This window comes from Neomonachus schauinslandi, unplaced genomic scaffold (assembly GCF_002201575.2).
Source record: "Neomonachus schauinslandi unplaced genomic scaffold, ASM220157v2 HiC_scaffold_580, whole genome shotgun sequence".
NCBI classification, from domain to species: Eukaryota; Metazoa; Chordata; class Mammalia; order Carnivora; family Phocidae; genus Neomonachus; species Neomonachus schauinslandi.
The window spans coordinates 1-12676 of record NW_025409270.1 but is presented as its reverse complement, the minus strand read 5'-3'; the positions used below and the strand labels follow the sequence as shown (position 1 = coordinate 12676).

The following is a 12676-nucleotide window of genomic DNA, read 5'->3' as shown; positions in this document are numbered from 1 at the left end:
GGGAGACAGCTCAGTTTCAGAAACACAGTCCAGAACCCTCTCAACCCTAGAGGATCCCAGGTGTTAGCTGTTAAAAGTGAGGAGAATTGTTGTACAGACCACCAAAGCATCGTTGGCAGTGAAGTTTCCTATGCCCTACATGGGGAGGCCAACTCCCCTACAGCTGACAGGCTCCTGGAGCACAGAGGCAAGAAGAGGTCACCCCCTGATTGCAGAAACTCTTGCCCAAGCTGGCCCTGAGCTGCATGAGCCTTCGAGAATGGGGAAGGGATTTATGGAGGCAGAAAAGAGGCAGTCGAGAATTCCAAACCCAGGGAACAGCCCAGCTGAGGCAGAGCAAGCGTTTCCTGGGCTGCTGGATGCAGGCAGCCCCATCTCGAAATGCCCCACTGGTGATTCTAGGGAGTAGGGTTTGAGGAGGGAGATGACACAAAAGGTCTCTGGGGTTGGGAACTTCCCTGAGTCTGGGGATTTGACCAAGAATCTAAACATAAGTAGAGATTAACAACTGGACCACCTGGGAGCGCAAGGCAAGTCAGGGTGGGGAGGGGAGAGAATCAGCTGCCTCCCTCTCTAGTTGCTGCCGTGTGGGAGTGGGGCCCAGTGATGCCAGATCCTTCTATGTTTTAAGAAGCCAGAAGTCCAGATTTGGTTATAAAATCTCCCAGTGTGTAAATGGGGTTCCGAAAACAAATGGCCCACAAACGTGGTGTGAGCAAAGCAAAACACATCTGTGAGCCCCTGGGCTCCTGCCGACCAGCTCTGGACCCTGACTCACACAGCAACCTGGTTCTCGTGGGGAAAGCTTTAGTGGGCATTCTGTCCGAGAGAAGGGCTGTGTACAAAGTGTACTCAAGGTACATTTCTCCTCTGGCTCCCTCCCAAAAAGGTCAGAGGATTCAAATCAAATTCAGATTTGTAGGTAAAAAGAAAACTATTGGCCATGGAAGCCAAGAGATTCTCACTAACAGTCTTGTTTTTCCACATCAAGATGTAGAGGCCTGTAGAGGAGAAGAGGCTTGTCCAAGGTCACAAAGCCATTTGGGCAGAGCTTGGACCCAAACTTGGGGTTCTGACTCCCAGCACAGTGCTCCCTCTATCAGGGGGCCTAAAATAGAAGGCTGACCTTTTTGTGGTATTTCTGTGCTTGACACATGCCAGAGTTACTCATGAGTTCATCTTCCCAGAATAACTGGCAGAACGGGGCCAGAGGGCAGCAGGAAGACCCTGGGCTGCCCCTGTGAAACCCACGCTCCTGGAAAGCAGGGGATGGGGCTCGCCGTCGGTGTGGGCCTGCCTGCTTCAGGAGCACCCGCTGGGCCCCAGCTTTGGGGAGGCTCTTAGTGGGCCCAGGGGAGAGGGCTCTGGAGGCCAGAACGGATCCTAGGGGTGTGTTAGGGACCCGAGAGCTTGAGCCTGTCCAGCTCGTGCCCCAGCTCATGCCCCCGGTACAAAATAATAATCATCGTAGGAATCTTGAAAAAATTCAGACAAGCACAAAAACTAAAACGAAAACTCACGTAATAAAACCACCTGGTTCTCCCATGACTTTAGCTTGGATCCCTGCACTCTGCTCTGCTCCACGCAAGGAGGGAGGCAGAGCCTGATGTTTTTTTTCTTTTCTTTCTTTCTTTCTTTCTTTTTTTACGACAGTAGGAACATGTGGGACATGCTTTTTCTAATCTTTTTTCGCTTACTGCCTCGAGCATTTTCCTCCGCACTTAATCTTCTCTCTCACCAGCATTTTTAACCCCAGCAGAGGATTTCACCACCTAGACTTACTCGAATTCATTTGGCCTTCCGCCGACCACTGAGCATGTTGGCCTTCCAGCTCCCTGGTACATACACATACCAGTGCTTTTGAACATTGGTATCGTTTGCTCTGGGGATCTGTCCACAGTGCCTTCCACAGCATAAAGTTCTAGATGTGGACTCAGATGGTGTGAAAATCGTATGGCCTTTGATACACATTTCACGGGCTGTTTTTGACACATACTTGGGGAGAGCCAAGAATTTTATCTGCTGGAGAAGATCTCAGGGAGGCCTCTTTGTGCCCTTGTCCCACGATCTCCGGCTCGTCTGTGTTTGCAAATACTTGGCAGTCCATGTGTGTTTGACTCGTGCCCAGAAAGCCCCTTGGCACCTCCACCAAAGCTAGTTCATCAGGAACTGCCTGGCCGGGATGAAGCAAGAGCCGGTGCTCTGTCCACAGGCATTTCTAAGTTCTTTCCAGAGCCCTCCTGGCCTTCTGACTTGTCAGACCGGCTCTCACAGTGGTTGCCACCTCATTTTGGGAAGGAGCCCCTTGAAATGACAGGAAGAGTCTGGACACCTGGCAAAAAAAAGAAAAAACATCACTGAGCTGAGCCTTTCTGGGTCCCCAGTGCCGTGGGGGAGGGGAGAGGAGTACAAAAGGGGGGGGCAAAGAAGAGGGGGAGGTTCTAGCGGCAGCCAGCAAGGGGAAGATGTGCTGCTTTGTCTCTGCTCAGCTAGGCCCTGCGAACAGGTGGTATCGTAAGTTGGTGATTTTTTTCTCTATTTCTCAGCACAAACGAAAGGTATGAGGCTTGACCCTCATCCATTCCCAAAATGAAGGCACTCTAGCCTCTCAGCCTCTCATCTACCGCACACGCCCGGCCCCAGAGGTCTTAGAGCAATAAACCGGGGCTCTAAAGAGCCTGACGGAGAGGACTTGTGTCATACGAGAAGGGGGTGACGGCTACGCCATCCGTCTGTCCTGGCTGGGGCATTGTCGGAGACATAAAAGTCTTAGTCCCAACCCTCTTACCACACTCGGCGGCCCGTGTTCATTGCTCTGATAAATAAGCAGCTTGGGGAAAAGCCATCTTGACATTTTGATTTGTTAAGGCGTGATTCATTTTCAAGTCAAGTTAACAACTTGTAAACTTGGGGGTTTACCACTTGAAGTGATTAAGAAGTAAGCAGCCACAAAGCCGGGGCTATGGTTCTGCAGCTGATCGCCCCCTGGGAATCTTCCCGACTGGCGTTCAGATTTGCCTTGGTGTTTGCCGTAGCTAATCTGAGCCTCCCCCTTCCGCCACAGATACACACAGTAGATCACATAATGCCTCTTCTTGGGAACTCCAGCACGTCAGTCCTGCTATTCTCCCTGCAAGCAAATGTCCGTTTGCGGTAGCTGGGGGAGGGGAGTCCTGCCCTCCACAAAAGAGAAGCTGGTGAATTTACCCACCACACTCCCACAAGGCCTCACATTGCAAAACCAGGAGGGCTTGGCTCGGGGTATAAATAAAGACCCCGCTTGCCCGAGGGGAGGGAGATGAGGGAGGTACAGGCCTCCAGTTACGGAATGAGGAAGTCACAGGAATAGAAAGCAAAGCATAAAGAATATAGTCAGTAATATTGTAATAGTGTTGTAATGGGACAGATGGGAGCTACACTTGGGAACACAGCACAATATATAAACTTGACAAATCACTAAGTGGGAGGCCTTAAACTAATGTCACATTGTGCGTCAACGCTACTAAAAAAAATTAATAATAATAAAAAATAAATAAAAGAGAATACAACAATAAAGACCTGGCTTTTAAGGAGCTAATCCTTAGACAAAAATAACTTCACACAAACATTAATACAAAATAGCCCCTCCGCAGTGGCCAGGTACGGGGCCCCACTAGTCCTAACGTTGTGGGGTGGGGGGGAATGAAGCAGCAGGTCCCCACCCCCAGCCAGGCCCATGTTTGCCCACCGGTCGGTGAAGGGAAAGGGGCTCAGGACAGTGCAGGGACTTGCCCCACGGGCTGGTAAGTGAGCAGACCAGGGATAGAACCCAAGCTTTCCTGGTGCCAGAACCTAGGCTCAGTGTGCTGCTTCGGTCGAGGGCCAGAGAGTAAAATATTTCAGACTTCGCGGGCCGTGAAGCAACTGCTCAGTGCTCTCAACAGCCGCTGACTCTGTATGCAAGCAAAGGGCCATGGCTGTGTTCCAGTCAAACTTCATTTACAAAACACTGGGCCATAGTTTGCTGACCACTGCCACCACCCTGTCGCTTCCTGAATTCTGCAAAAAGCAAGGTCAGAGCCTAGGGAACCTTCTGGAAGAAGTGTCCATGGGAGCTGGACTGTGTGAAGTTCAGCCAGTGCAGGTGGCATGAATGAGGTTTGGGGCTGGCTGGGTGAGTGTGCTCAGGGAGTGGAGAGGTTTGATATGATTGGCTGGGAGGGTTGGGATCCCCACTCTCAGCTAGAAGGAGGACATGTCCCCCCCCCCCCCGCCCAGTCCCCACTCCAGTTTGGTGCCACTTCGGAATTATAGGGCAGAAGCATCATGCTTCACAGAGCACCTTGACCATGGTCCTGCCCAGCTTGTGGGGGCTGATGCAGAAGCCACCACGGTCCACATAGCCCCCTGGGATCATCAACAAGACTTTTGCTCCATGGGAGCTTTCCTGCATTTAGTGAATGAAATCAAATCAGAAGCTATGACCCTTTAGGAAAGCAGGCCGTGGAAAGGACAGAAAGCCATGGTCTGCAGGAAAGGGGCTCCCTGTGTGCGAAGCCCTCTGTCCCACTGTACCCCCAGTACAGTGCAGTGACAAGAACCTAGTGATGACACTCCCAGCTAGCAGGGGGGTGGTGCTAGGCACGCGTTCTGGTGTTTCTTTATGGGGAGCAGAGCTTGCCCAAGTCCGAGTGTCCCAGCTCCCTTACTCCCTGGTGCGGGAAGGCCACGGGCCTCGCAAATGTGCGGTCCCCATCTCTGAAGCCAGAATTGCTCCAAGGGCCATGTGGAACTCTGCAATTGGGAGCTCTTCACCAGAGCTGAGCAAAACCTGTGGCAGGGAGAGTCTCAGGGGCTCCTCCCCTCCCGCCCAGTGCCCTGCCTTTGACAACTCGGGCACGTTAGCGAAGGCCCCAAGATTTTGCTGTGAGGCTGTCCCGAGTCCCACCAGGATGCCTCTGAAGCCCCCAGACTGCGTGTCCCCTTCAAGACCACAGCCAGCCCACATCGCTGAGCCAGCGTCAGGCACTCTGATGAATGGCTCACGGCCCTCGGCTCTATGGCCGGCTGCACCCTTCCTTGAAACGGCTTTGAAGTGTGTCCAGGTTAGGCCCATGGCCAGAGAGGTCGGCTGGGGACTCTTCAAGGTTGGGTTGGGGGGTGTAGCCTTTAGGTTAAGGTCCCCCAGGCCCCCCTTTGAGGTGCGGCTTGCCCTGTGGCATCTCCCATGAAATTGGGGGGTGTGGCACCCCCTCCTGCTAGGCCAGCTTGTTTCTTCCCGCTTGGTCACCTCACCACTTACCTTGCAGGCTTTGCCGTGGCCCAGTGCATAAACCAGCACAGCTTGCCATCCCTGTCCTCGCCATCTGCCGGCGGCGGGAGCCCCAGCGGCAGTGCGAGCACCAGCCACTGCGACTCTGGAGGTACCAGCTCATCATCCACCCCTTCTGCCACCCAGAGCCCGTCAGGTATTGGCCGCGTGATGTGGTGCGGGGGGGGGGGGGGGGGGCGGGGCAGTGACTTTGGGGAGCTCTGTGATCCCTCCGTGCTGAGACCGCTGACCCCTAGCTCGTCCTTGCCGCCGCCGCCTGGGGTTCTGCGTTCCTTCTGATGTGATGGCTGGTCTAACTCCCCGCAGGGGAGGAGTCACTCCTTTTGCAGGCTGGCCCCCCGCTGAGAAAGACCTTCCCTGACTGCAGGGCTGGAGGGGATGGACGGCTGCTGAGCCTGCATCTGCCCCATTATCACCTCTACGAGGAGGGGTCTCCCAGACCAGAGTGTGTGAACCTGGCAAAAGCCTTGTGTCCATGCTAATTTGTTCTTTCCTTCATAACATACCAGTTTTCTCTGTAAATGTGTGCAGTCCAGACGTCTGTGACCAGGGGTACACCCTTTGGGAGTCTTTCGGGATGAGCTAGAGTCCTGTCTCGCCTTCCTGGGCCTCAGACAAGGGCAGGCGTTGCACAGGCAGACCCCGTGAGCAGGGGGGCTACAGTGAGATGAGTGGCAACCCCCTGTGTTCTCAGCCACCATGAGCCCCTCACACGTGGGCACCTCACTGTGCCCGGTGAGATCCCAGGGGCAAGGCACCAGGCTTTTTTCCTGAACTCCTTGGCTGCACAATGCAGCCAGATGGAGCAGGGCCCAAGCAGGGATGCTGGAGAGGGGCTTGGGGGGTGCATGAAGCTTCACGCCCCAGCAGCAAGACTCCATGGGTCTGTTCTGATTTGGGAGGCCCCCTCATTTGGGGACCCTCGGTGTCCTTTGCTGTTCCTTCAAGATCCCATCCAGAGCTCTCACCTATCCTATCTCAGGGCACCTGACCAAACTCTTGTCAGGCGGCGGATTGGGGGGGGGTCATGATAAAAGCCACGTGCCAGGAGACTAAGGGCCCCCGGCTCCTGTTCTCTCAGCACTGGAGCCCACGATCTCCTTTGACGTACGCACCTCTCCAGGATTGTCAGCTCCCACATTCCCCAGCGAAGGGTTAACCCCGCCTGGTCTTGCCTGCTGCCTGCAGCCCCCTCCTCCCACCAGCATCCATTACCTCCAGCTACTATTGACATCCCTGAGGCCCAGGCGGCAGGGTCACCCTCATGCCACCTCACTTAGACCTTCTTCCACTCAGCACCTGCTCCTCCCCCCGCCCCCTCCCCGCCCCAGCTTGGGGGGAGGTGGCCGCCTTGTCTGAGCTGTTTCTGAGCCCCATCTGAGGTTGGCTGCAGGTGTTGCTGCCGGTCCCAGGCCCACAGCGGGACATTCAGACGGCGCTTTCTCCAGAAGCCAGGAAGAGCCCTCCACCTTCCTCTGCAGCCTGATCTCACGCTGGCTCTGGGGACCGAAGGGCAGGGTTGTGTGTTCACGGGCTTGTGTGTGCGCCCACGTGCAGCCTGCATGTGCACACTTCTGTGTCTGTGTCGTGTGCACCCAAACACACTTAGACTTACGATTGCATTTGGGGTGAAGGTCTCTTCCCGATGGAGCTGTGTACGCCTTTCTTTCATGTTTAAGAAGGCACAGACAACAGCTAAGCAAACAAACGAGCCGTGTACTTCTTTGCCTAAAACTGAAACCCCCCAAGACCCACAATCGTCAAAGTCAGGTCTGTGTTTGCAGATGTTCACGTGAGCGCGGCCCCTGGGGCTTCGGCTCTGCACCTTCCCCCAGAGGCTCAGGGTCCCCAGAAGGCGCATTTCTTTTCTCTTGGCCTCCCTCAGCCCCTCCGTCCCTACCGCCACCATCCCCCGCACGGTGCCAGTGACCTGTGTTCTCATCTGAGAAATGCAGGGGCTGTCAGCCTGTCAGGTAGCCAGGCAGCGCCAGTTGATAAGTGATGGTCAGGCTCTCCTGGGTGTCTGCCCCCGTTCCGTGCATCCCCGGCAGGCCTGTGGAGGCGAGTGTGCGAGGCCCCATTTTTTATGCTGCCTGACAGTAAAAGCTTGTGGCCCAGCCTGCCTGTCCGAGTCTCTGCAGACACTGAAGTAACTCACCCCCTGACGAAGGGCCAGCCTGTCAGGCAGCCTGCCCTTCACTCTCAACTGAGGACCCAGCTCCTGATCCCTGGAAAGAGAGAGCTTCGGAACCCACGCGCTGTTCCCTGTCACAGGGGCCTGGCGACCGGAGTCACAGGCTGGGGTGGCAGGTCTTGGGAGGGCCACCATTCACTTGGCCTCTCAATGGCCACCTTCCAGGCCAGGCTGCAGCCTCCTGGGTTCCATCCACAGCACAGCACAGGAGGTTTCTGTGTTCCTCATAAGGGCAGGCCTCCCCAGATGGTGCCGCCACGCGCCTGCTGTCTCCCCAGGCTGTGCTGGACAGGAAGCTGCAAGGGAGGTGTTGTCAGGACGGATGCTCTTTGGCCACTTTCCTGGGTTGATGTCGGCCCGGAGCGGTGGCCCGGTGTTCAGACTTCTAATGGGCAGAAGCTCCGCCTGCAGGATCTGGGCATAGCCAGCCGGCGGCAGCATCCTGCAGGGCCAGCTGGGCAGCAGGACGGGCTGGGGCCTCTCCCTGCAGCCCACCCAGCCGGGACAGCAGAAGACAGCTGCGGCCCAGTCAAGGGGCCACTTGTCCTCCCAAGTGGTTTTGGAGGACACAGTGCTGAATCCGAGGCATTCCTAACCCTGTACTTCCAGGGTCTCTGAGTCCAGGAAGTTCCCCGTGGGGAGAGCCGCTGCCAGGCCCCTTGCAGCCAGAATTAGCTCCGCTGGCTTCTCTGCTCTCGAAGCCACACTTTGCACGGGCAGGTGTTTGTTCGGGGAAGCAGACGAGAGATGCCATCTGTCCGGGGACGAGACAGGCCCAGCTTTCCGTGACTCTGCGGCTTTGAACCCCGGAATTATCCAAGGATATCTCTGAGAGCCAAGGGTGAGCCTTACACTATCCTAGCCATAGATGGGGCCCAGGCACCCACTGCACACCCTTCTCCAAGCACATGGTCTGTGTGCTGTGTACCCGCTCCATCGAGGCCCAGCAGGTGTACCTCCTAATCCCCCCGTGTGCTGGGCACTGTGCTCACAAACACTGGACAGACACCCCCTCACTGAGACTTGCCACCCTCCACCTCACGCTGTACAGTTGAAAACACAGGGGCTCAGAAGGATCCCACGGCTTGGCCACGACAGTGCAGCCAGGAAGCCGAGGAGCCCACACACGGGCCCCAGCCTTAGTAATTCTAGAACCCATGGTCTGCCTTCCGAAATCACCCCGCAGAATATCCCTGCAGTTCCTAAGTCTGTTTCCGGTGCCTCCGTGGGGCGCTGCAGAGCCCTGGACCTCAGGTTCAGATCTCCGTTGGGGGGCAGCCCATGGAGTGCGTGCATTTCTCCTTCCAGTGTGTGTGCTTGCTCTAGAAACCACACGAAAAGCCACAGCCCTTGCACAGAGACCCTGGCAACTGTGCCGCCCCAGTCAACCAAGGCTGAGCCGTGTGGCCCCTGTGGGAGAAGTCTGCTGGTCCCCCGAAGTCAGCAACACAGTGGACCCCAGAGGGCCCCATCTCCTCTGCCAGCCCAAATGGGGTCATCCCCAAATGAGGGCGTAAAACTCTTTTGATACTTAGTTATTTCCCGCCCCCACCCTCTGTCCAGCCCAGGGGACCTCAAGTTCTCTGCCTGGGTTTGCAGGAAGCCCTTTTTATCCCAAATACAGATTTTTTCTCAGCTGCCCACAGGACCTTGAGTCGGAGTGACTCAGGTTTTGTGGATGTCAGACCTGATCTCACTAGGGTCCCTCCAAGGGTGGCCCTCACGTCTGGCCTCTCTCTGCATCTCATCTCTGCTGGCCTTGGGGCCCTATCTCCACTGCATTAACATTTTCTAACCAAACAGGTTTTTGTTGAGTCCCTGCTGTGTGCCGGCACTGGGGATAGAAGGTGACAAAGGAATGCACAGGCTAGCAGGGGAGGCCAGGGTCTACCAGATGACCGCACATAAGTGTCCAGTTGAGAACTGTGACAAAGGAAAGGTGCAGGGGGCTTGGGCAGCACGGAACAGCAGTAGGAGGGGCCGGCAGACTCCCAGAGGCAGCAGCTGAAGGCTGAGGGGTTAATGAGGACAGCGGTCTGTGAGGAGGGTGGCCTTAGGTCTCACACAGCCCCCCCACCCCCTCCAGGCTGAGCCCAGCCTCTGGCAGGAGACAAGTTGGTTTCTTTTCCCTCTTTCCCTGGGGTCTACCCATAAATGCTGCCCTTCGAGATACAGACCCCAAGGGGCGGCCTGTTTTTGAGGAACAGCGCATGTGCCCATGGGGGCCTAAGCCCGTGGCCCAGCGCTGGCAGAGGGCCCCTCACCACAGCGGGAAGGGACCCGCCCAGAGGGTCACTGGTTTGCCCTCTGTGCTGGGAGCACCTGCTTCTGAGTCTCCTCCTCATGCCAGGGACAGAGTGTGGATGCTTGCGAGTGGCTTTTTTGCAAGTGCTGGACCTCAAATCAGGGCCAAGAGACACCTGGTTACCAGGTCACAACTGAATTCCCTGGTAACCAGAGAAACCAGCTAGAAGGAGTTGGGAACAAGGGTATTTTATTTTCATGGTTACTTATTCACCTGTTAAGGCTGTGCTGAGGGAATTATTGTCCAGTTGTAACAGCTGATGCGTGAGTTGACCTGTTCCCCTTGTCCTTTATAGAAAGTACAGTGAGACCCTCAAGCCTTCCTGGGGAGACCGGTGCCCTGGGCAGCCTCCTGGGACCTGGCATCTTGTTGCCCACTTGTCCAGTGCAGCCGGCCTGATAGGCCTCAGCTTGCTCTTCACTGAGAAAATTATAGAGTTGGAATTAGCAGGCGTTTTTTTCCTTAAACACTTGATGGTTTTGAGAAGCTGAAATTGCAGAGAACCTATGGCGAGAAAGAGAAAATAGACCCAATTTGGAACCAAATGTAGGGCCGGTAGGAATACTTTAGAAAAGCTTTCTGGGTTACATCCCGTCACACGCACGTACACACGGGCAGATGCACGCTCACACACACCCAGTGCACACGCTTGCAGCCACATGCCCTGCGTGGGGCTCAGATAAGAGAACTCCTCAGGATCGAGCTCTGTGACCGGCTCTGTTGTGTCACACACACGTTCACGTGAGCTGCTTCGAGGAGAAAAGACAATCATTCGTTAAAAAATGAAGTCAGCGTGAAGTCCAGCCTGCTCTTTCCGTCGTCCGTTTTTAGGGCCCGTGGAATGAGCGCTTTGACCTTACCCCAAGGTTTTAGAGGAAGAAGGAAGGGTTTGGCCCTTGGAAGCCCCGTGTTGAGGCCTGGCAGGGGCAGAGTCCTGCTCTCCCCATCCTCACCTGCCCCCTGGGCTGTCTGAACACATGACCTTCTCCCCAGCACTCGGTCCCTTTCGGGCCCACTGGGAGCCAGACAGCCCAAGACTGACCCGCGTGTCACTGAACTCGGTTACCGGTCAGGCGGGACTTGAAGGACAGAAACCCCGAGCAAGGCATGTTCTTTTCTCCCCAGTTTTCTCCATGGCATTAATTTTTTTTTTTATCTTGGTGAAATACACATACCACACACGATGCACCATCGTAACGACTTTTAAGCACATAGCCCCGCGCCGCATTAGGTTATATTCACGTTGTGTTCTGTGGCATTAATTTTCAGCTTGGCTCGAACTTCAAGGTTATGTCCGAGAGTATGGTTCCTTCCTTCCCAGGGAGATGCTCCTAACATTTTTGTTTCAGCCGATTAGAAACCCCCTTGGCTGCTCGGCACCTGGTCTCAGGCCTTCCTGCTGTGGCTCGGCCTTGGTCTCCAAAGGTGCAGAGCCGCCGAGTGTCTTCTGGAGTGTGGCTGGGGAGGGGTCCAGGGCTTGCCCAGAGCTCCCCGAGCTGTGCTGTTGGCTTTAGTGGGGTGACATCAGGAAGCTCGGGGCCTCATCGGTCGGGGGGCGGAAATCTGCTTGTTTCTCTAGCCCGCTGGGCTCCTGTCCCCCGGCCCCACAGCCTTCCCTCCTCGGACGGTCCCAGGGAAGCAGGGCCCTCGTGCTCGCTGCTGGTTCACGTGTGGATCTGCCCGGCTGCTCTGTCCCTCTGTCCCTGGACGTTTCTCGCCAACAGACACCACGCATGGCCAACCACCCCCAGTCTTTCCTTTCTAACAGGACTGAGCCATCGCTGTCTTGTCCCTCGAGTGAGCCCCATGAGTGGGCACACGGTTGGGCCCCTCGCCGTGATGACGGCGCCCCGCTCCCCTGGAGCTCTCGTCCGGGCCGGGCGTCCGTCACCGCTCCACGCCCCTCTCCGGGCCCCCTTTCTCTGTCGCGCGGTTGAAGGCTTTCTCTGACCTGTCGCTGTGTTTGCCTCTAGTCAGGAATGGCAGGAAAGGACGCCGGCGAGTGTTCAGCCTGTCGGAGGCCGACAGTCACGGCGGCCACTGGGTTTAGTGCTTCCAACGGCAGCTGACACGGCACCTCCCGCAGGCGACTCAGGCAGGTCTCGTCCGCTAGCCTGCGCGGCCCACACGCCCCGCCGCCGCCTTCCCACGCCTCGGGGGACCTCGCGGGGCCTCGGGGGACCAGGCCTGTGCCACCCCCTCCAAGCGGCCATCTCCCCAGCTTCCCCAAAGCCTGTTCTTCCATTCCCCTGCGGCCTCACCTGGGCTGGGGCCCGCATCCCCTGCCCTCGAGCTCGGGCAGCCTAGAAGCGCCGTCCTTCTCCGCGGACCACCCAGTGGGGGCGGGGGTGTTCTCCAGCCCAGTCCATGCGGGGGGGGGCCCTGCGTTAGGCCAGGAGGGTTGAGCAGCAGATTTTGCAAAAAGCAACCGAGAAATCAGCTGGGTTCTCTTTTTCTTTTCTTCCCCCTCCCCCCCCCCACCCTCCCCCGACCTTGCTCAAAGCTCAGTAGTGGATTCAGTCCCGCCTCAGCCAGGGGCCAAAGCCGTTTCCCCCACAGGCACGGGCGGGGCAACTCCATCACACACACACACACACACACACACACACACACACCCCGCCCCGTACTTACATGCAGTGCTCCAGGTGGCCACAGACGCCAGCTCCCTGTGCAGGGCCCCTCACTGCTGCCTGCCCCCCACCTCCCCCACCACCTTCCCCACCTTCCCTTTAGGGTTTCCCACGCCGGCCTCCCACTCGCCAGTCTGCCAGTCGGGAGCCTTTTGCCTTCTTTTGCATTTAAAAGCTGCTTCTCTGAGCTCTGCCCTCTACCCTGCTATGCTCTGCTGCCCCCCACACACACACAC

General features: G+C 56.7%; 1 protein-coding gene across 1 annotated transcript in view; it reads left to right on the top strand.

Annotated features, from left to right (window-relative positions):
- LOC123323737 (protein CLEC16A-like) overlaps positions 1 to 11860 on the top strand; it is a 45380-nt gene extending 33520 nt beyond the window's left edge. Inside the window, exons 3-4 of the mRNA XM_044912209.1 lie at positions 5289 to 5447; positions 11784 to 11860. Of these exons, the coding sequence (XP_044768144.1) occupies positions 5289 to 5447; positions 11784 to 11860 (236 nt within the window). The remainder of the gene's footprint in view (positions 1 to 5288; positions 5448 to 11783) is intronic.
- Positions 11861 to 12676: the final 816 nt, after the last annotated feature.